This window comes from Littorina saxatilis, linkage group LG8, assembly GCF_037325665.1.
Source record: "Littorina saxatilis isolate snail1 linkage group LG8, US_GU_Lsax_2.0, whole genome shotgun sequence".
Taxonomy (NCBI): domain Eukaryota; kingdom Metazoa; phylum Mollusca; class Gastropoda; order Littorinimorpha; family Littorinidae; genus Littorina; species Littorina saxatilis.
In genome coordinates, this window is record NC_090252.1 from 14,908,086 (window position 1) to 14,930,360 (window position 22,275).

Sequence of the window (22,275 nt, forward strand, 5' to 3'; positions counted from 1 at the left end):
ACACACTTTCAGCCTCTCACTCTCACTGACCTGGAGAAAGTCCTCAAAGAAATGACCTTGAAAACCTGTGACCTTGACCCTCTTCCCACACAACTCTACTCCGACTGTCTTCCTGAACTCCTCCCTTCTATTCTCAAAATCATCAACACTTCTCTGCAAACAGGCACTGTCCCCAACTCCTTTAAGACTGCTATTGTCAAACCTCTACTGAAGAAACCATCGCTTGACCCAAATACCCTCAGCAACTACCGCCCTGTCTCAAACCTTTCCTTCATTTCCAAACTCCTTGAAAGAGTCGTCCTGAAACAACTCAACTCTCACCTTCTTTGCAACAATCTTCTCTCTCCGCTTCAATCTGCCTATCGTCCTCACCACTCCACCGAAACTGCCCTTCTCAAAATCACTAATGATCTCCTCCTTGCCACTGACCAAGCTGAAATCTCTGCCGTTGCTCTACTTGATCTATCAGCGGCCTTTGACACAGTCGACCACAACATCCTCCTTCAACGCCTTCAGCACACCTTTGGTATCCATAGCACAGCTCTTTCTTGGTTCTCTTCTTATCTTACCGACCGCTACCAGACTGTTTCGATTGACAAACTGAACTCTGACCCCATCAGGCTTGAGTGCGGAGTCCCTCAGGGCTCAGTCCTTGGGCCTGTACTATTTCGATGGGTTAAAACCAGAACCATCTAACTGGATTTCCACCATTTTGAGAAATGGCCACTTGAAGATTTCAACCCCTTATAAAAAATAGTAAACACAGGATTGTAGCCCTCATATTTTACACACTTGACTTAGAGGAAACACTGGTCATGCACACTAGTAATCAATTTAATTGAACAACTTTTTCATATGCAAAAAAGGTATAATTTGTTCTGCTTCCAGAATACACTCCTGCTCTTTTCTCAGTTCTGGAGCTAGAAAAGCCCAGTGCACCATAGCTGCTTCTGACTTCCACACAGACCCCACTGTGGCCTGTGCTACAGCAGTCAGAAGCAGCCTCCTCACACATAGCATGTTCTGCTTCCAAGCAAAGCTTATACTGTACATTAGTTCAAATCGTTTTTTGACTCACATGCGAAGCAAAAGTGAGTCTATGTACTCACCCGAGTCGTCCGTCCGTCCGTCCGTCCGTCCGTCCGTCCGGACGTCCGTCCGTCCGGCCGTCCGGAAAACTTTAACGTTGGATATTTCTTGGACACTATTCAGTCTATCAGTACCAAATTTGGCAAGATGGTGTATGATGACAAGGCCCCCAAAAACATACTTAGCATCTTGACCTTGCTTCAAGGTCAAGGTCGCAGGGGCCATAAATGTTGCCTAAAAAACAGCTATTTTTCACATTTTTCCCATTTTCTCTGAAGTTTTTGAGATTGAATACCTCACCTATATATGATATATAGGGCAAAGTAAGCCCCATCTTTTGATACCAGTTTGGTTTACCTTGCTTCAAGGTCAAGGTCACAGGAGCTCTTCAAAGTTGGATTGTATACATATTTTGAAGTGACCTTGACCCTGAACTATGGAAGATAACTGTTTCAAACTTAAAAATTATGTGGGGCACATGTTATGCTTTCATCATGAGACACATTTGGTCACATATGATCAAGGTCAAGGTCACTTTGACCCTAATGAAATGTGACCAAAATAAGGTAGTGAACCACTAAAAGTGACCATATCTCATGGTAGAAAGAGCCAATAAGCACCATTGTACTTCCTATGTCTTGAATTAACAGCTTTGTGTTGCATGACTTTGACCTTGGGTCAAGGTCACATGTATTTTGGTAGGAAAAATGTGTAAAGCATGTGAGTCGTATGGGCTTTGCCCTTCTTGTCAAAGTTTATTACCGTCATAAACAAACAAATGTCAAGTCACTTGCAAAAATATCATCAAGGACTCATGTATTCATTCATTGTGTGGCCTAATGAACGCAACACGCATAAATAAAAATTAAATTGCCGGTACTTTTCATAGCGAAAAAAAAACACATAACAAAAACAACACACACACAAAACTCTCTCTCTCTGAAATCATTATACTTTTTTTTTATTGTGTTTTTCAAGAAATCCCAACGGTAATCTTATGTTGTATCAGCTCATATCGTTTTGCGTTACGCACAAAACTACACACCCAATAACACTAACAACAAACCAAACGAACAAAGCAGCAAACAAGCAAACAAACAAACAAATAAACACAAGGCTGAAGGCTCATTTTAACCACACAATGCAAATGGTAACAAAATCACGAGCTTTAGATCCTGACTGCATGCTACTCTGTTCATTATCAAGAAAACAAATTGGCATTCTTACCTTTTGTTGTACTTTCCTCTTCACAAAAATGTTGTGCACAAAGGTCGAAATAAATAATACACATTTTGCACTTTTAACAGTCGACCGCCTGTACTGCTTTTGTCTTTGCCGTTTGACCAGTTATTCCTGTGTAAAATTCATCTCTGAGTGTCTTCGCTTTTCGAACACACCTTTTCTCGTAGTCCCGGGTTGCAGAGTCTTTAAGTTCGGCTGAACTTCTTCTCATGAGGTGTCACATAGGATGCTTCCTTCATCGATGACAGAATTTTCTTTGTTGGGGTTCCATAAACAGATGGAAGAGATGCTGTGGTAGTTTCACCTAAAGGAGCAGTGTCTGACATATATACTACAAGCTGATGTGAATACACCTACAGGGTAACAGAAACTGTGGAAGCACACACAGGAGAAAGATGTACAGGAGTTGGGTAGCTTGATTCATTTTTGAGGGGTGGAATCACAATCAGCAAGTATTGGAGTTGATGCATGACTCGAACAGGAGGATAACCCCCATTCACCATGTTCTCAAAAGGATCTTCGATTGAAGAAACAGCACAATCGTCATATTTTGGGGTAGATTTTGCCAATGGAGACGCATCAAAGTCATCAGGTTTCACTTTTAGCATTGGCAGAAAGGAGATTATGCAACCGTAATCCGTGAATCCGAAGGACAGTTTCCTGAAATGCATGGTGCTTCTTACTTGCCTGGACGGCCTGATGATTCATCTCCTTTCAAACAGCGTCTGCAAAAGACATGGATACTATGAATGTTATCTCCTTTGAACAGGCAATTACTACATGTACTTCTATTTTAAAATTATTAACCGATAATGAAAAAAAAGGTAATTGCCTCCGTATTATCGCTTCTGCGTTAAAACTTTGGATAGTTTTCGTGTTTCTATTCACACAAACAAATGAAACAGTACTTGATTACACTCTGACCACTCATGCTCATCAGTTTGACATTGTGATAACCTCTGAATAACAAAATATATTAGAGTCAATTAAACTGACAAAATCCATCAACCAAATCATTCATCTATCCATCTTTACAAGCATACACAAATACTGTAAACACTCACTTACATTTTTTTAATTTTTTAACAAACACTAAAGAGCTGCATGGATACACTACAACATTAAGGCATGAGCACATGCACACACCGTCACACACAAACACACACTGACACAAACAAACACACACGCGCGCAAGAACATTCACGCTGAAACAAACACATTTACCTACCTGTGTTTTACAATTAGGAAAACAAAACACAAAAAGCTAGGAATCAGTTTGCAGATACAGGATTTAGACTGAATCAGAAGGTTAATCCCCTATATTTAAAAAAGGAATCTGAATTTCAGCTTTTATGGTCTGTTCAAATGGGGAAAAACATAATACTTGAAGATACTCACTTGAATCTGTGTCCTGACTCGAGCAACAGCCAAATTGACTGTGCAGCAGATGTAAAAATGGCAGAGAGCTGTTCTCTGTTCCATTGTTTTCAGAAAGTGGACCATCCTTTTGTCTGTTTAGGACACCACCCCCCCCCCACCCCACCCCCTTGCACCCACTTTACCACCAACCCCCTTCCCCGGCCCCAACCCCCTTATTACCACCCTCCTCCCTCAATATCAAGGGACTGCATCTTTTCCAATTCATTCTTCATTCACTCTTTATCACAGGAAAGTTAATTGTGTTTCAACCCTGTACATCCGGAGTCAGGAATTCGGATACTGACACTTGACAGGTGTCACTGACCTGTTTTAGTTCCCACAGTCTATCAAATTCCTTTTTCTGTCAACAGCAGACTCTACTACTGCTAGTTACACTATTCTGTGTGCTGGAGGAAATCCTACACCACACAGAAAGGGTCAAGACCAGATACCACTATCGCTAATGTGCGCTTATCTGGCTGCGCTGTGAACAGGAAAAATGACTGTGACACAGCAAGCAGAAGAGGTCAGGTGACGATGGCTGCATCTGGCTCGCTGTGAAACACTCCCCTTTCCCCACAGGCCTCAGTAGCAGAACAGACTAAACTGAACTTAGCACGTTCTGCTTCCAACCTGGATGGAGTTAGAGGGTTCTGCTTCCAAGATGAGCAGGAGAAATGCTTGGAGCCAGAACAAATTATGACTTATAAATACGCAATTATGCAAGATTTTCAAGAATCCTTTACAGAAAGTGAGAATCATGTTACCATAAGTCAAATAACTATAAAGTTGCAAAACAGGTTATTTTGAGGTAATTGGTTCTGGTTTTAGCCCATCGATTTACTCTCTACACTCAACCTCTTGACCACATCCTTGACCGACACAACGTTCTCCACCACTCTTTTGCCGACGACTCTCAACTTCACAACAGCTCTTCCCCTGACCAGTCTGAATCTCTTCTTTCCTCTATCTCTGACACTATCACTGACGTGCAGAATTGGATGACAGAAAACAAACTTCAGCTCAATAGCAACAAAACTGAAGCTATCCTAATAGGCACTACATCCAAACTCTCCAAAGCCACCTCCGACTCTCTTCAACTCTCTGACTCTTCTGTCCCTCTGTCTTCTGCTGTCAAAAACCTCGGAGTCACTCTAGACAACACCCTTTCCATGAAACAACACATCTCTTCTGTCTCTCGCACCTGCTACTTCCAACTCCGCCGCATCGCCACTATCCGCAAATACCTCACCACAGATGCTACCGCCAAACTGGTCACTTCCACCATTCTCTCACGTCTTGACTATTGTAACTCTCTCTTGGCGGGTCTTCCCTCTTCTTCTATCTCTCGTCTCCAACGCATTCCAAATAGCTCTGCCCGTCTTGTCCTACGAAAGAAAAAGAGAGATCATATCACCCCCCTCCTAAATCAGCTCCACTGGTTGCCCGTTCCTGCCCGTATCACCTACAAAATCAACACTCTCACCTACAAATGCCTCCATGGTCTCGCCCCTGCCTATCTCTCCGACTCTCTTTCTCTCTATGTCCCTTCACGAACACTCAGATCATCTGCCGACTCCCTCAAGCTCAACATCCCCCACACCAAACTCAAAACAGCAGGTCAACGCTCATTTTCTTTCCAAGCACCTAGCCAATGGAACACACTACCTCTCCCCCTCCGCCAACAACAGTCCCTCGAATCATTCAAATCTGCACTCAAGACATTCCTTTTTTCCAAATAATCCATGCATTATACACTGCCCACCCCATCCCACCCTGAATAACTGTACATATTTTAATGTTTGATGGTGTGTGTGTGTGCTAGTGACTTTAAGTCTCCGTGTGTGTGAACGAGTGTATGTGCGCCTTGAGTCGCCTGTTGGTGAGATATGTGCGCGTTATAAATATTCGTATTATTATTATTATTATTAGTATGTAGGCACACGTATGTGTGCCGTTTGAGTCTGGTTTTTGTGTGCGTGCGTGCGTGTGTGTGTGTGCGTGTGTGTGCGTGCGTGCGTGTTTTTTAAATTTTTTTTTAGCTTATTCGTCATTTAAAAATGTAATATTTCCTATTCAAATTTCGGATAGCGGTGAAATGTCCTATTCATGTGGAAGAGATCTGGACATTTGTAACAACGTTCCGGATTTGATAGTATTGTGATAATAGTTGTTTTTAATCAAAACATCTATGTGCAGAGCGAGAGAGTGCGTGTGCGTGTGCGTGTGCGTTATTAATCAAAACCTATATGTGCAGAGCGGGAGGCAGTTCAAGCCGTGTGTTTGCCCGAGATCTGGGAAGTAAAGAGGACCGTCACCATTCAGTGCCTTCTGCAAAAGTCCAGGTTTCCATCATCATGCGCGACGAGCTACGCCAACAAGACGCATTTCCGACACAGTGTCGATGGCGGAACTTCCTACAGCACGGTGTGTACGGTTTCTGACATACTCGGCGAGTGCACCTCTTCTGGACCGTGTGGGTGTGGAGCAGGGAACTCTACTCACCACATGTTCAGCTACACGTTTGAAGTCCACAAAGCCCACAAGGGCTACTGGGGCTGCGACGTTCCCTGTTTGAATGGGGGAGCTTCTCTCAAGTATGCACAGGTGGACTGCAAGAACAAGAAAGTTATCGGTACGAACTTGATGTTTTTCCCTTGTCCGTTGAATGCTTTTTTTGTGTGGCTCACCTGACTTTTTCTGTCAGACACTGCACCTCTCTCTTAGCTCTTTCAAACAACAGTTGAATTTTTTTTTTAAAGTATTACACCAACCCGGCCTAATGTCTTTTCCATTCCATTTCTGCATGTACTCCTCTCCCGCAAAAGTGTTCGCTGAGTATGTATAGGTTACAACACGAGTGTTTTTTTTATATGGCTTGTATTTCAGTCAAGACCCAGCGGATGAATATCATCGGGAGACACGAGCCTCTGGCGAGTGGCTCTCGATTGATATTCCCGCTGGGTCTTGACTGAAATACAAGCCATATAAAAAACCACGAGTGTTGTAATCTGTATATCCCATTCTACCATCAAACACAAAGTGTAGACTACTAGCGGCACTGTTGCGAGCTGTGCAGGGTAAAACAGTGTTGCCAGCGAGACTTAGCCCTTTTGCAACCTTAAACTAAGTGACCGTCGCTGAAAAAATAAAACGAATGAGTGCATCGATAAGTACGCGGTAACACTACTTTCAGACCATTTAAAAGCTTTAAGTAAAGGTTCATAAATTGCAAGAAAGTAATGAAGTCGTATAGAAATTAATTTAGTTGAAGCGCACAATTCTTTTGTTTTGCGTTTCAGGTCGGCAGAACGGGCGAAACGGGTTTGGGACCCATTTGGCTTACTCGATTCAGAATCGATTCCACGTTGTTTTTCTCGAACGTGTGTAATTAGGCTTATTGACAGAGAAGCAAATTTTAGGGAACAAATATGTAGATTTAGATTTAACCATTTGCTCCCTATTTGAAATGTATCTACGTGATAAACTGTTTTGCGAGTGTGTTTGCATGGATGAACTTAAACTGGTATGGGTGTGAGGAAAACGCGACCGATTGTCACCGCCGATTGATTGCATTTTGAAGGAATATGACTGGATTACGGAAAAATACACACATGTTAAGTTCTTGGATACCTTCATCGCCAATGTGGACTTACTGCAGAGCCAGGCAAAAGAGTAGACTTGCTCGCAAAACACGTGAAACAGCCGATGTTTGATAGCGAAGCCCAACCGTGCCAGGTAAAGGACGCTTCTCGGTCTCGCTGCGCATGTCACCAGTGACAGTGTTGTTGCTTTGAGTTTGACTAACAAACTCGAAATTGTCATCTAAAACATGAGCCAAATGTGTATTGATTGTGTGATTAGTCTATGTGACAGGGCTTCTATTATCTGTGCTCCCTAGCTTCTGTCAGTTCCCACACCGACACTGCCAGAGAAACTGAAGACGCACACCAAAACACACTACCGACAGATTCTCAAAAGTCGTCTGCTAACGATGCAAGGGAGGGTACTCGTGTTTTTGTTTTGGTTCGCTATCATCTGGTTATCTTGTAAGTTGAATGTTCGTTTTTTTCGACCTGCATTGCTTTCATAATGAAAGAAACGTTTGCTTATTGCATCTCATACATCAGATCAGTTCTGAGATTCATTTTTGCGTGCAACTGATATGGTTTTCTGAGCCGTGCAATACGATTTTGGAACTTCATACAAATGTGTCACATTGTTCGGCGCGAGGTCAAAGGTCGGGAGGAAAGTAGTTCTTTGCCCAAATCGGAATCTGCACTATCATATATTTTTTGGAGTCCATGATGTATTTATTGAGCTATAAAAATACAACATATATACCCATACTGAAGTAACAGAGACAAAGAAGGGAGGTCATGGGATTTGTGTGCATATATAGTGTGTATAGCATTGTGTGGACAGTACATGTGGTGATTTGTGTCCGTATTGTTAATTTTTTTTATGTAGGTTGTACATTAAATTGTTCTATTTTGTATACGTTCTTTTGTAAAGGCACTAGAGCCATAGGTTAGGCACTTAAAAATGTCCAGTTATATATATTTAATTGGTAAGTATTAGGATTCATAATTATGTGTCCGTCCGTATGGAAAGGGAAATGACGAAGGAGAGTCGTGTAAGCAATTGCTTTTGTTGTTCTCCTTGACTGGGAATGCGTAGGTTAAAGTGGCAACACACACGTGAATTAGGTTAAAGTGGCAACACACACGTGAATTAGGTTAAAGTGGCAACACACACGTGAATTAGGTTAAAGTGGCAACACACACGTGAATTAGGTTAAAGTGGCAACACACACGTGAATTAGGTTAAAGTGGCAACACACACGTGAATTAGGTTAAAGTGGCAACACACACGTGAATTAGGTTAAAGTGGCAACACACACGTGAATTAAAAACTCAAGCAAAATGGAAATCACAGGCGTTTTATTGAATACAGATTAAATCGCAGCATACTGCTTTGCAATGTTTACATTGCAAAGCAAATAAAACTGTTAGCAACATTATTTTTCAGTATTGCTTTAACTCAGCATGCACATCATACATGTTGTGTAATGCTTTTTGACTCACATGCGAAGCAAAAGTGAGTCTATGTACTCACCCGAGTCGTCCGTCCGTCCGTCCGTCCGTCCGTCCGTCCGTCCGGACGTCCGTCCGGAAAACTTTAACGTTGGATATTTCTTGGACACTATTCAGTCTATCAGTACCAAATTTGGCAAGATGGTGTATGATGACAAGGCCCCAAAAAACATACATAGCATCTTGACCTTGCTTCAAGGTCAAGGTCGCAGGGGCCATAAATGTTGCCTAAAAAATAGCTATTTTTCACATTTTCCCCATTTTCTCTGAAGTTTTTGAGATTCAATACCTCACCTATATATGATATATAGGGCAAAGTAAGCCCCATCTTTTGATACCAGTTTGGTTTACCTTGCTTCAAGGTCAAGGTCACAGGAGCTCTTCAAAGTTGGATTGTATACATATTTTGAAGTGACCTTGACCCTGAACTATGGAAGATAACTGTTTCAAACTTAAAAATTATGTGGGGCACATGTTATGCTTTCATCATGAGACACATTTGGTCACATATGATCAAGGTCAAGGTCACTTTGACCCTTATGAAATGTGACCAAAATAAGGTAGTGAACCACTAAAAGTGACCATATCTCATGGTAGAAAGAGCCAATAAGCACCATTGTACTTCCTATGTCTTGAATTAACAGCTTTGTGTTGCATGACCTTGGATGACCTTGACCTTGGGTCAAGGTCACATGTATTTTGGTAGGAAAAATGTGTAAAGCAGTTCTTAGTGTATGATGTCATTGCTAGGTTTAGTTATTTGACCTTGACCCTCATGTAAAGGTCAAGGTCAAGCATGTGAGTCGTATGGGCTTTGCCCTTCTTTTTTGTTGTGAATCGTCAAGTAGCCCCATGCATCTATGTCACAGATCTAACTGCTACAAAAACGGACAGTTCACCAAACTGCCTGGTCATCAGTGTGGCTGCGGCAGGCGGTGTGTTCGTCATTGCAGCAGTTGGTGCCGGAGTGTACTGCATCAGGAAACGTGTGTCAGCGGGTAAGCAGAACGCCGCTCCAGCCAAACTCCTTCCAGACAACGCCCATCCAGACAACGCCCCTGTGGACAACGCTCCTCTACACAACGCCCCTCTACCCAACGCCCCTCTAGACAACGCCCCTCTAGACAGCGCCCCTCCTCCTAATAGCGGTGCTCTGGCAGCTGGCAGCGATGAAGAGTCCACTGGCAAGACTGATGACAGCAACACTGACGTTCAGCCTGAAGAGTCCACTGTGGGTGGCTCAGAGGCCAGTGAAGCCACAGAGCAAAGTGTGGCATTAAGCGACTGAAGTCAAGAGGTGTCATCGTTTTGGGTTCTCCTGAGCGGTCAGCGAATCTTAGCAATGAACAGTGTTTCTTTTTACCTTGAAATAAAGACTTTTAGAGTTTGAAGACCTTGAGATATATTTACCGATTGCAGTTTACCCTTGTCAAATTTCAAGATCAGGGCTGGGTAACATGTGGGTCGTATAGAATAAAACATAATTTTTACTTCGAACGTTTTTTTCTGTCGTTACAGAAAATCACACGTTTTATCATGAAAGAACTGCGAACATCTGTAATACTGCTTTCTTAGCTTCCCCGATAAAACGTGTGCGTGTCACGTTTTAATGGTCAAATGAATGACCTAAAACGGTCAATTACTGCTAACTGACTAACCACACCACGATCCACTCTCGCAGTCACAAACAAAGTTAGAGTTAACAAAAGTATAAGTTCTAGACGTCTGTTTATATACACTAACTCTCCACCTCAATCTTCTCGTGAAGCCAAAAGTGTTTTTACGACTTGAGTCGTAAAACAAAGATAACTGACAAAAAGCCAGTTAAGGTTTGTGAAATAATAAGAACACGCTGAACCGTGTAAAGTTAGAAAACACTTAGCTGCTCTGTAAAAAAGTCTTAGCCTGTACAGGCGTTAACACTCCACGTTGTCACAACTCAAAGTTCTTCATAAAGGGTTAGAAAGATGACAAGGTGGGGGGCGTCTACGCATGGGTGCACTCAACTCTCAGTGTAGCCAGGGTCCATTTGATGAAACAGTGGCGCAGTAGTGCATATAGGTGAAAGTTGCAGCAACACCAGTAACAGCCGTAGAACAGCAACCGTACAGCAAAGAACAGCAACAGCGAAGCCCGTCTCCAGCAAACGTGTAGCCAAGTGTAGCACGTCTCCAGCAGGTAGAAACTAGGTAGCAAACCTCCAGGAAGTCTCCAGCAACACTCCAGCAAGCTGAAACAGAGTAGATGGTGCAGTGACCATGGCAACAATCCCCCGTTTACCACCTTTAAACATATATATCTAACTTCCCCCTTCAGCGAGCACGTGGTACCTGCAAGAATAGACTTTTAATAACAACTCAAGACATTTTCTCCTCCTCTCCATATCTACAAAAACCAGATACAGATTACAATTTAGCGTTATAAAAAACGCTCGCGCTGGACCCGAGTACTCTTCAGACTGGCTCGCTCCCCCAGTATGAAAGTTTTTGTCTTGTGTGGTCAGTACATGTGGTGATTTTTGTCCGTATTGTTAAAGGCACAGTGCAGCTCACAGCCTTCGTTTTGCGTTTTTGTTGGAGCTGAGTGCATTTACAGTTCAAAAATCCTCCTATGGTCGTAAAACAAACCCAAAACTACCCAACGACGACATCTGTGAAGCTCGACAGTTGGCTTGTTCACGCGAGTGCATAAATTAACCTAGTTATTACGTGGTGTTTTCAGAGGCTAGAACAAGCTGTAATGCACATGTATTATGGTCCGCGCATGGTGACATATCGTCATTATATGGTCTTATGGTGCGTTTGACATCGATTATGGGCAAACTACACTTTGTAAACACGGGAGCGCGTACATGTGCCTTTAACAAGAGGCGAAGCCATCAAGGCTCACGTAAGAAATCGACAAACAGTAACACAAACTCAATCACTCCGTCACACTGTCACACAAACACACACACACACACACACACACACACACACACACACACACACACACACACACACACACACACACACACACACACACACACACACAGAAAGAGCATAGGTGAAACTGTGCAAGAAAGCGAGACACTAGATCTAGATCTGTCTGTCTGCATGTAGCCTACTTACAAGGACACGACTGCCAACTAGTCTCGGCGCGCTCAAAATAATAATGACCGAGACTTTCAGTACTTCCTTCGCGTGACGTCTAACCCTCTTACGTCATAATGTGACGTCAATGTAATGTGACGTCTTCAAATGTTAGAGTTTCTACCACAGACATACACACTCACATACGCACGCACGCACGCACAGACAGACAAAGTTACGATCGCATAGGCAACACTTACGTGAGCCAAAAACTAATCATTTATATAGCTATTCTGATGAACACGTGGGGGAATTCGGGGGCTGTGATTGGATGGTCTCTTCCGATCATCAAAGCATAATGCTGCGGAAGTCGGCCATTTTACTCAATATCCAAAAGCATATTGTCGTAAACAAAGACGCATGGTTCCGGTTTCTTCCACGTGTATAAAGTACACGCATACCTCGCCAGGTTTGTTTCTGTGACTAGCCGACAGACGATGCCATTTGCTTTGTGTGTGTTTTTGTTGTTGCTTACTGTACATGACATACATTACGTGTAAAATCCAGTTCTTCGACAGGCAACAAACCTTGCAAATTTTCAGAAGCTGCAATCACTGATTCTAGCAGACGATCTCTCCAATGTTTAACACAAAATCAGCAAACTCTCCTGTCACATAGAACGTCCATTGCATAGTGCAATGTTGAAATGAAGTTACCGGTCTGAAACTTTAGTCGTTTCTTCTGAGACAATCCTTGTTCGTTTATCATCTACAGATTTACCGCAGTCTTCACCACGCGAATTCCCAACAGAAGTCAGACTTTCGAACATCTATATATATATACGACTAGTGTCTGTCTGTGTGTCTGTGTGTCTGTGTGTGAGTTCGCGATGCACGGCCAAAGTTCTCGATGGATCTGCTTCAAATTTGGTGGGCATATTCAGGTAGACCCGGGACAGGACACAACCTGGTCGATATTTCAACACGTGCTCTCAGCGCGCAGCGCTGAACCGATTTTGGTTCCACCTCAGCTACCCGGGCCCCCATACCGACACACCAAAGCCGCTACACCGCATCACAACGCCAAAGTTCTCGGTGGATCTTTTTCAAATTTGGACACCGTATTCAGCTACACCCCGGACACAATGTCATCGATGAGATATTTCAACACGTGCTCTCAGCTCAGCGCGCAGCGCTGAACCGATTTTGGTTTTTGTGTTCATTTCACCATTATAAGTAACTATTCCTTATCTTCTCCAGGTTTTCAGCGTTTACCTCCCTTCCTTCGTATGGTGCACTATAGTATGAGTGGGGCATCTTCGGATATTCCCGGCGTTCTGTTACTATTTTTAGAAGGTCACCGCAGTGTCCAGAACGTAAATTGGACCCGTAAATTATCCTCACTGTAAAAGTGCAAAGGTCGAATCAATTTATAGCCACGCGAAAAATACACTGTCATCTATCTCTCTATATATACGGCTTCTCTGTGTTTGTGTGTGTGTGTGTGTGTGTGTGTGTGTGTGTGTGTGTGTCTCTCTCTCTATGTGGGCAACACCTGTGGATTCTTCAGTTCTGTTTGTGATGTGGTCTGGCGGCTTTTGTGTATTTGTATGTACTGGCCTTCCTTTGAGAAGCCATAACAGATCAAAAGGGCTTAGAGATAAGCTCTAAATTGCTCAATCCTGTTTGAGTGGAGTTCGCCTCCAAAGGTGATTAACACGGTTACATTCGTCGACAAGGATGGGACTCGATATGGTCAGGAATGGCATTATGGCCACTGAATCATTTCGTGCTGCATTCCACGAATCTGGGAGGGACCTAAGCTTGGCGGGTCCATTGTTCGGACCCGGCAAAGCCGGCGTACGGCTATAAATATTTCATGCCGGCTACCCGGCGAAGCGGGTATTCCTCTAGTACAATATACTAGGCAAGCATGATACGTCATGACGTCATATGATTCCTAGCATATTGACATAATGCTAAACATCCGGTTATCTCGAGTTTTCTCCGTAATACATGTCCGTGGGTTTTTCAATGTTCGGTTATTTCCGTGGCTTCGTGCGGAAAGGGATCCGTCGTCTGCAATCAACGACATGGACCATTCTGGTACTTGTTGCTGACAAAAACATGATTTGAACACATAATTTAATGTCAGAATAGCTATATAAACGCTATTGTGTTTTCATCGTAGCAATAGGGTCCGATATTTAGACTCGAACAAGTATAATGCGACTCGTCTTCGACTCGTCGGCATTATACTTGTCTCGTCTAAATATCGGGCCCTATTGCTACGCTGAAAACACAATAGCTGGTAATATTACTGGTTAGACATGAACAACGCATTGCTAATTTAGTGTTCGTCATTTGATTAACTCTGTTGAGTTCTATAAGCATGCAGAATGTGAACAGGCTGTCCACGCTTATTTCCAAAAAAACCCACCAGAGAAAAGACTGACACTTCTTCCGTGTCACAAAGATGTGAGTAGCGTATTTGTGAGGTGAAACCACGTCGTGTTTTTAACCTCCCTAAATGTTGTACAGGCGAGGAGTAGAGACTGGAGAGCGTTATTCACGTGTTTCGTGTGTTCCACGCAAAACTGGCTTTAGCTTCAGATGAGCTGTGTTTGAGACATGTAGCTGGTCAGGGGTAAATAACGTCACAGCGTTTGATATTTTCAACCGGGAAGGTTGTCGACGCGTGTCAGACTTGTTCTGGGAACAAGTACTCTTTCAAGAGACGGGTCTCTTGAGGTAAATGATTTACTATGTTGTATATTATTGACGTTGGAATACATAGCTGGGGCGTAAAGGTTAGTGTATGTAAAGTGCACCAAATCTTAGTGTGAAGCGTTGAGAAAATTCTTGATGTAATTGTTTCACGGTTTTTCATGGGGAATTTCTTGAACATAATTGCTACGCATTTATGTTATGTTTAAGACGGTCATGCTTTGTATGGGAAGTGTTATTCATAGATTAAGTATTAGTTTGGATATTGACTGTGGACGGAATGTGAACGTGGAATGAACGAGAATGTATGAGTGGCACATGAGCGTTTGGAAGAAGAGATGGTTTTAGAGAATGTTGTATTAAGACTTGGTTAAATTCTTTAGGAGTTTCCATGAGGGATTTCCATGGCGTATAATGGAGGGTCCTTACACGGGAGAAGCGCGGGACGATGGTGGGAGCAAGGGACCACATCGGTGCAGATGACTAGACGAGTGGAGTCTTCATCGATACCGGTCGCAGCTGACGACGGTTGTTTCCGCTAAGGGCGGAAGGGTTTCTCGGGGAGAAACATGAAAGGTGTGTGTTGGCATCTTCAGTGGAAGGTGTGTGTTGGCATCTTCAGTGAAAGGTGTGTGTTGGCATCTTCAGTGAAAGGTGTGAGTTGGCATCTTCAGTGAAAGGTGTGGGTTGGCATCTGTGTGTGTTGGCATCTGAATTCATTATTCTACGAGGATTCAGCGAGACAAGGAAGTGAACTGGCGACATGCAGTGAGCCGTGATTCGAACTCGTGAGTGTCTGTCGGTACCTTCTTGTGTGCGTTAATCTATATTTGAGAAAGTATTGTTATAATATGTATTTACATGCATTGAGTGAAAGCTGGAAGATTGTGCGAACTGTGTGTCGAAAAGTTGTTTCGTATTGATGTATTTGAAGTGAAGAAGTATGTTGTTTTTTTTGGTTTAGGAAATAATGAGCCTGCATCCTCCCAAATTCTGTTTTTGAAGTGTTTGGTGTGAAAAGGGTAGAGACAGTGCAATAGGGCAGAACACGTACATTTAATTCACATGCAAACCACTTCGTGACATTCTGAACGGACCTTAATTGATTTTGTTCCGTTTGTTTTGTGTTGTCCTTTTTTTTGGTCACACCTATCTGTGGAAGACTGCCTCGTGCAAAACCAGTGCCACTCCACTACTATCATTAGACTGATTAAGTGTACAGTGCCAGTGGTAGTGCTAGTGGTTATCGGTACTTTTTTATGTGTTGACGTCAGCGATGTGTGCGCAGTTCAAAGGTTAGGGGTCAAAGTTTACGGATGCTTCCTTCGATCCGCTAACGAGCTGTGGTTGAATCGACGAAAATAACGAGCCCCAAAAGGTATGTAAAAACTGAGCGAACGCTTGTTTATTTACACGATTATTTATAACTAGTATGTTCCTAAACCACTTAATGGTACAAATGTCAGTTTAATGTGTGATATAATCATGGTTTGATGCTGTAATTTAAGCGTTGAACAGAGCAAGCTTTTTCACATTTCAAACACACAAAAAATGGCTGCTTTTGATTTGTGTTCAGTTTTTCGATTCACCCTTTTTGATTTCGATTTCGCTTACTGTCTGGAAGATGAGTTATGCAGTGAAAAGTTGCAAATGTTCCAATCCTCTCGCTGTTTATGTTTTGTTTTAAGATCGATCTTCATGGATGCCAGGGACCAACTTTTGAGCTTGCGGCGTGGGACGAGGATGACGCAGAAGATGATTTTGTTGTCTTCGCACTGCTTGATCAGGTTAGCAAACAAGTCAAAGCTTAGCTTCTAAAGGCATTAAAGGTTCCGCTGAAATATAGATCTAACTGTCAGGAACAGGCGTATATTTTGGTTATGGCCGGTGAGGTTACTTTGGATTGGTTATGGTTAGGTTTTAAATGTTGTTCATGTAAAAAATTAAATGTTTTTTTGGTTAGATTTCATAGTCATGATAGTGATCTTGTCTGAATCTACAGTGATACTGATAGTGATATTGGGTAGATCTAACACTTACACCTAGATTTGGTTTCCGTGTGACTTTGTTACTTACATTTAATGGTTTATAAACATAGAGTTTTAACTATTTACTGTTCAAGAATCAAAATCAAATGGAAACTGATGACCAAATCTGCAGTCAAGAGTTTTAGTTTCATCAAAGCATGAATATTATTATTAAGTCCACTCTCTGTCACAGAGTCTGTGTCACTGTCAGTTTGTGTTCTTGTGTCATTTTAATTTGATAGCAATACATGTACTTTCAAGAAGGATGTTACACTTACTGGTTCTATCAGACTTTTAAGCACAAGGCACCTTGGTTCTAGTTTTATTATTTCTAGGATCAAATTACTTCAGTACAAGGAAACTTCTGTGTTCTAAAACATACACAGTATTTATATCAGAATACTGTCAACTGGTGCTTTTTGAGATGCACAGTTGAAACTATTTATCCAACATGCTTCAAGTTCAACCTGTAACTTAGTGTAAGGGTCATTTGTTATGCAGGGGCGAGTGAACAATCCGCTTGGCTAGTAACAACAGGCTCGCAACTCACCTGGCTGGTCAATTAAAATTCTGGTCAAATGCAACCAAAAGGGTTTTAACGCTACTGCAGATCAATTGTGGTAACTGGTATGTATCGGGGCGGGGAAATTTCTGCCAGGTTAGTGACTTTCTTGTGAACAAGAAACAATTAACAAGTGGCTCTATCCCATCTCCCCCCTTTCCCCTATCCCATCTCCCCCCTTTCCCCGTCGCGATATAACCTTGAATGGTTGAAAACGACGTTAAACACCAAATAAAGAAAGAAAGTGACTTTCTTGAAGTTACTCGCCCAGCTGGCGAGTTAAAATGTTGGAGTTTAACTTTCCCTCTGTTACCCAGTATTGATTTGAGTAGCTTCAGCAGAATTTTCAGGCTAATTAATTGAATAAAGTGTACAAGTGATCCATGATTTCACTAAGTTTAACCTACATTTCAACAGCCAGAAAGAAGGGCCTATGAGGGTCAGTTCGCCCTCGATCACTTCACAGCCATCGAATGTGAGGACTTATTTCGCTTCAGCGCGGAAGAGATTCGGAGACTGTGCGCCCTTCTGGGAATGCAGAGGACTATGCAGGCGCCTAATGGAATGAACAATCAAGGAACCAAGGCCAGTGGTGAGGATTTATTTTTTTTACCCTGGTTGCTGTGAAGTTGAGTTGTATTTCAGTCAGAATGATAGTTTAATGATCCTCCTCCATGATTTGATTCGCAAAGTCATGAAGTTTGCATTTACTGTGAATATTCAGTGAGTTGTTTTTACTATTTCAGGTTTCGTAAAAGATTAAAGCGGAGCGTTGAGTTGGGGCATAATTTATTTTGGGATTGCTTAAAATCTCAAATTTGAACTATGTATTTTGAACTTGAATCACAAAATGTACCTGACTAACTTTAGCCCCTTTGGTCGACACAGTACTCTATTTAGACAATAGAGAAATAATAGTGAATTGGTTGTGCCACTTACTGACTTAGTCTGTGGAGTTGAGTGAAATTATTTTTAAAATATGGTAACAGGATAAATAAAGATGCGTTGATACTGATAATTTATTCATATTAGTTTAAAAAAATAAATGAATATTGTTTTTACAAGTTGACGAAGTGGCCGCCATTGTTACGTGAATCCAAGTTCAAGGGAAGTTACTTTTGATGTGCAAAGGACTTATTTGTTTTAACTTTTTTTTATGATAATTGTTTTTATTGATTTTGTCTTCGTGGTGTCCCCCCCCCCCCCTTAAAAATTTTTATTTTTTTTATTTTGTTCTTTTCGGGTAACTGTTTTTGTGTGTGCAGTATAGCCAGTAACTGTGTCAAACCTGATAAATAGAAAATCAAACTGATGATAAGCATGTCGGGCTGGATATTTTAAGGCGCGTGAGAAAACTTTTGCAGTGTTATTATTTTGAACTTGAAGACTGTATGAGAATATGCCTCTCCACACACATTCGCTCATTTGAATTTATGATTTTTTTCAGGATTGGAGGTGCTCTGCATCTGTCTGCGGAGGTTGGCTTACCCATGCCGGTTTGCTGACGTTTCGCAGATGTTTCATCGTCCCAAGCCGGAGTTGTGTGTGCTGTTCAAGGTAGGTATCGACTTCATCTATGATCAGTTTTCTGACAAACTAACAAACCTCAATCAGCCATGGCTGACAGTGCCCCAACTGGAACGGTACTGTGCAGCTATACATGCCAAGGGGGCTCCTCTGGAGTTTTGTTGGGGGATGGTTGACGGCACAATACGATCAATGTGTCGCCCAGGCCATTTGCAACAAGAAGTGTACAATGGCCATAAGAGGGTGCACTCTCTAAAGTTTCAGTGTGTCGTGACACCAAATGGCCTTGTGGCAAATGTTTTTGGGCCCTTGGTTTGTCGACGACATGACGCAGCTTTGCTGAATGGTAGTGGCATTCTTGAACACATGCAGCAGCGCATGGTCACTCCAACAGGAGATGAAATGTACCTGTATGGGGACCGAGCCTACCCCTTGACCCCTAACTTGATGAGGCCGTACCGTGGACAGATCACAGAAGAGCAACAGGCCTTCAACACAGAAATGAGCAGGGTGAGAAACTCTGTTGAATGGGAATTTTCAAAAATTGTTGGGCTGTGGGCATTTTTGGATTTCAAAAAAAATTTGAAGCTGTTCTTGTCCCCTGTAGGGAAACTCTACCTGGTTGGAGTTTTGTTGTCCAACTGTCATACTTGCCTACATGGCAGTGAGCCATCACAGTTCTTTGGACTGAATCCACCAACACTGGAGGAGTATCTCTACTAATTGTCTGTGTAGCTCTCAAGTAGAAGAAATGCTCATTGCATTGATCTTGTGTCACATGGTGTTTGGCATCCAAATGGCCAAGCATCTAAACAAATTGACCCTGTAGAAGGCTTTAAATTATTAACATGATTTCACTGCTTAGAGATGGCCAAATCTACTGCCCGGTCGCCTGGTGGGAGTTCAAAATATGGTGGATAACCCGGTTTGCAACTACAAGTATCTGGTCAAATGCAATTGGCGGGGACGTAGCTAAGTTGGTAGCGTGCTGGCTTTGTAGCCAGTTGGTCGCTATCAGCGTGGGTTCGATCCCCACGTTCGGTAAGAGATTTATTTCTCGGATTCAACTTTGTGCAGACTCTCTTTGGTGTCCGAACACCCCCGAAAAAGATCCCAAGTTCACAGCAAAAGTCTCAGGGCTTGGAAAACACGAAGACACGCTTGCATGATCTTTCATCTCTGATTATCATGATCGTATTTCAATACTTTGACAAGACAAACCCAATGCTGGTGTGTCGAAGAAGACAGCCACAGCGGGCTTGTTCGAATCAAAGTATCACACCATATTTTCAGCGTATTACCAACACCTGTCCCAATATAGACCAGTTGGTCTAAGAGGACGTTAAACCCTAATAGTCAGTCAAATGCAAAAGCAACTTTTTCAGTGGTACTTTATTGAGTTAAATTTGGTTAAACCAAATAGATGCTGCACATTCAGACATTTCTGTCGTCTGTAAAATTGACACACAAAAAAAGAAGCACCCAACCGGGGCGCGCTTTAAACGTTTCATACTGGCTGCGGCCTGTTTCTTATTTCGCTACTGATTCCAAACAAGCATATGTCTATTATCAAGTGAACCTGCGTAAAAATAAAGCCAGGTAAGAACCCAGCTGACCTCCATTTATTGATCATTTGTAAAATTGTATGCTCTTGTCACTTGTGTATAAATACATATCTGATGGTCACTCATACTGACACCGAACATAATTTGTTTGTGTGGTATATACCGGCTTTTGACATATCTTGCAGGACAGTGACTTTCTTGAAGTAACTGCTAGTGCTACTTTGCTTTATCAGCCTGTACAGCTGTACTTGCTTTCGCAAATTACTTTAGTACATGCTATTCTTCATTATGCATTAGTAGGTGTGCACATGGATCTCTGACATGGGTACTGCTGTGTTGTAATTTGTAGTTTGCAGGCAGAGGGTCTTCTTGTCTGCCCATACCTCGGTACCAAGCGGCCACTAAACAACCATCATCACCAGCCAGGCAGTCACATGGGACTCTCCACTCTTCACTGAAAATCTTGTTCTTCAACTATAACTTTTTCAAAGACACTGAACTGTCAAATATTTGGGCTGTGTGGATTTGCCTCAGGACCCGTCCTTACAAAAGATCCAATCTTCTTCTTCTACATTCATGGGCTGAAACTCCCACGTACACTCACACATTTTGCTTGAGTGTATTTTTAACGTGTATAACTATTTTTACCTGCCATTTGGGCAGCCTTGCGTCACTTTCAGTGATCTGTTGGAATGTACATCTTTATTTGCTGCTGACCACTCACTCATCCTCTATAAGGGGGGGGGGGGGGGGGGGGGGGTTAAAAGTGTTTGGTTTGGTTCGATCCCCACGTTCGGCGAGAGATTTATTTCTCGGAGTCAACTTTGTGCAGACTCTCTTCGGTGTCCGAACACCCCCGTGTGCACACTTGCGCACGAAAAAGATCCCACGTTCACAGCGAAAGTCTCAGGGCTTGGAAAACACGAAGACACGCATGCATCATCTCTCGTCTCTGATTATCATGATCGTATTTCGATACGCCCACCAAATGTAGCTGAACACACCTGGAGCTAGACCTTACATCTTCATTAATTATTTTATTTCTAGTGCCATTACATTCCTAAATAACCACATATTAATAACTGGATCTGTCCATGAATTGAAATGAGTTTGTGTACTATTTGCTGTATGATTATTTGACTTTGAAAGTGAAACAAATTGAAAATCAAATTATAGTCATATGAAGTTAGAATTGGTTATCTACATATATATGTGTATAAGGTGTTATAAATAATTTATAATTAATAGTACTTGAAGTTAAAGGGATTATTTTGAGTAACAGAACATACATTTGAGACTTGTTAAAATATTGCCCTTTGCATGGCAAAGCTTGAAGAAATAGTAATTAAATTCAACGTTTGAAATTGTATTACAGAGTGAGAGTTCAGTCCAAAGTGTGTATACATGTCTATGTGTTTGTACAATTATAATGCTTGTTTTTATGTTGAAACAACTCACTCTAGATCTGATTTAATTGTTGTCAGTAAATTCTCTCTCTAACTTAGCTTTAGTGCAAGTCAATTTATTGGAATAATTATGATTAATGATAAATGTACAGAAACTAAATTTATTGCAGATATAACAGTAAAACTGATGCATGCATCTCAGATTTGGAAATCAGAGAATTTTATGGTGAAAGGGAGGCAATCAATCAAGAAAGAAGAATAACAGACTACTCAGACTTGGCTAAAGTGAGATGTATTTCTGATCCTGGTCATTGCTAGGTGTTTGCCATGGAGTCTGGCTTATAAAAATTCAGGAAGAGAATAATGTTTGGATAAGTGAAGGAAAAGTAATCAAAGATCACCATATCAAGTCGGGCTTTGCTTGCGGTCGCTCTGGTACTGAGGTCAAGCAGTGCGGCCGGCTAACAGGTAGTTTAGGGTCGCTTGTTGTCTTGTCACCATTGGCATAAAAAAGAAGAATGGGTTTTCCGTGTGACCTTGTGCTT

General features: G+C 42.1%; 3 protein-coding genes and 1 long non-coding RNA gene across 5 annotated transcripts in view; 3 read left to right on the forward strand and 1 right to left on the reverse strand.

The window, feature by feature from the left end:
• LOC138972871 (uncharacterized) overlaps nt 1–10,237 on the forward strand; it is a 19,233-nt gene extending 8,996 nt beyond the window's left edge. Inside the window, exons 3-4 of the mRNA XM_070345541.1 lie at nt 6,008–6,385; nt 9,716–10,237. Coding sequence (XP_070201642.1) covers nt 6,008–6,385; nt 9,716–10,134 — 797 coding nt within the window. The 3' untranslated portion in view covers nt 10,135–10,237. The remainder of the gene's footprint in view (nt 1–6,007; nt 6,386–9,715) is intronic.
• Nucleotides 1–22,275, forward strand: part of LOC138974523 (pleckstrin homology-like domain family B member 1) — a 504,261-nt gene that overhangs the window by 155,726 nt on the left and 326,260 nt on the right. The gene's annotated exons all lie outside the window — the stretch shown is intronic.
• LOC138972858 (uncharacterized) lies at nt 1,926–3,834 on the reverse strand. Its single transcript, XR_011457785.1, has 2 exons — nt 3,730–3,834; nt 1,926–3,056 (listed from the first exon to the last, which is right to left on the reverse strand). It is a non-coding gene; the product is annotated as an uncharacterized lncRNA (long non-coding RNA).
• On the forward strand, nt 15,845–21,693 carry LOC138972859 (uncharacterized). 2 transcript variants are annotated; one of them, XR_011457786.1, is made up of 5 exons: nt 15,845–16,021; nt 16,332–16,430; nt 17,650–17,824; nt 18,680–18,789; nt 20,674–21,693. XR_011457786.1 is itself a non-coding variant. In XM_070345533.1 (4 exons), the coding sequence occupies exons 3-4, from the start codon at nt 17,767–17,769 to the stop codon at nt 19,480–19,482; spliced, it is 861 nt and encodes a 286-aa protein (XP_070201634.1). In that variant the 5' UTR covers nt 15,845–16,021; nt 16,332–16,430; nt 17,650–17,766; the 3' UTR covers nt 19,483–21,693. The 2 variants fall into 2 exon arrangements, 1 of the variants encoding a protein (XP_070201634.1); XM_070345533.1 differs by having other exon boundaries at nt 18,680–21,693.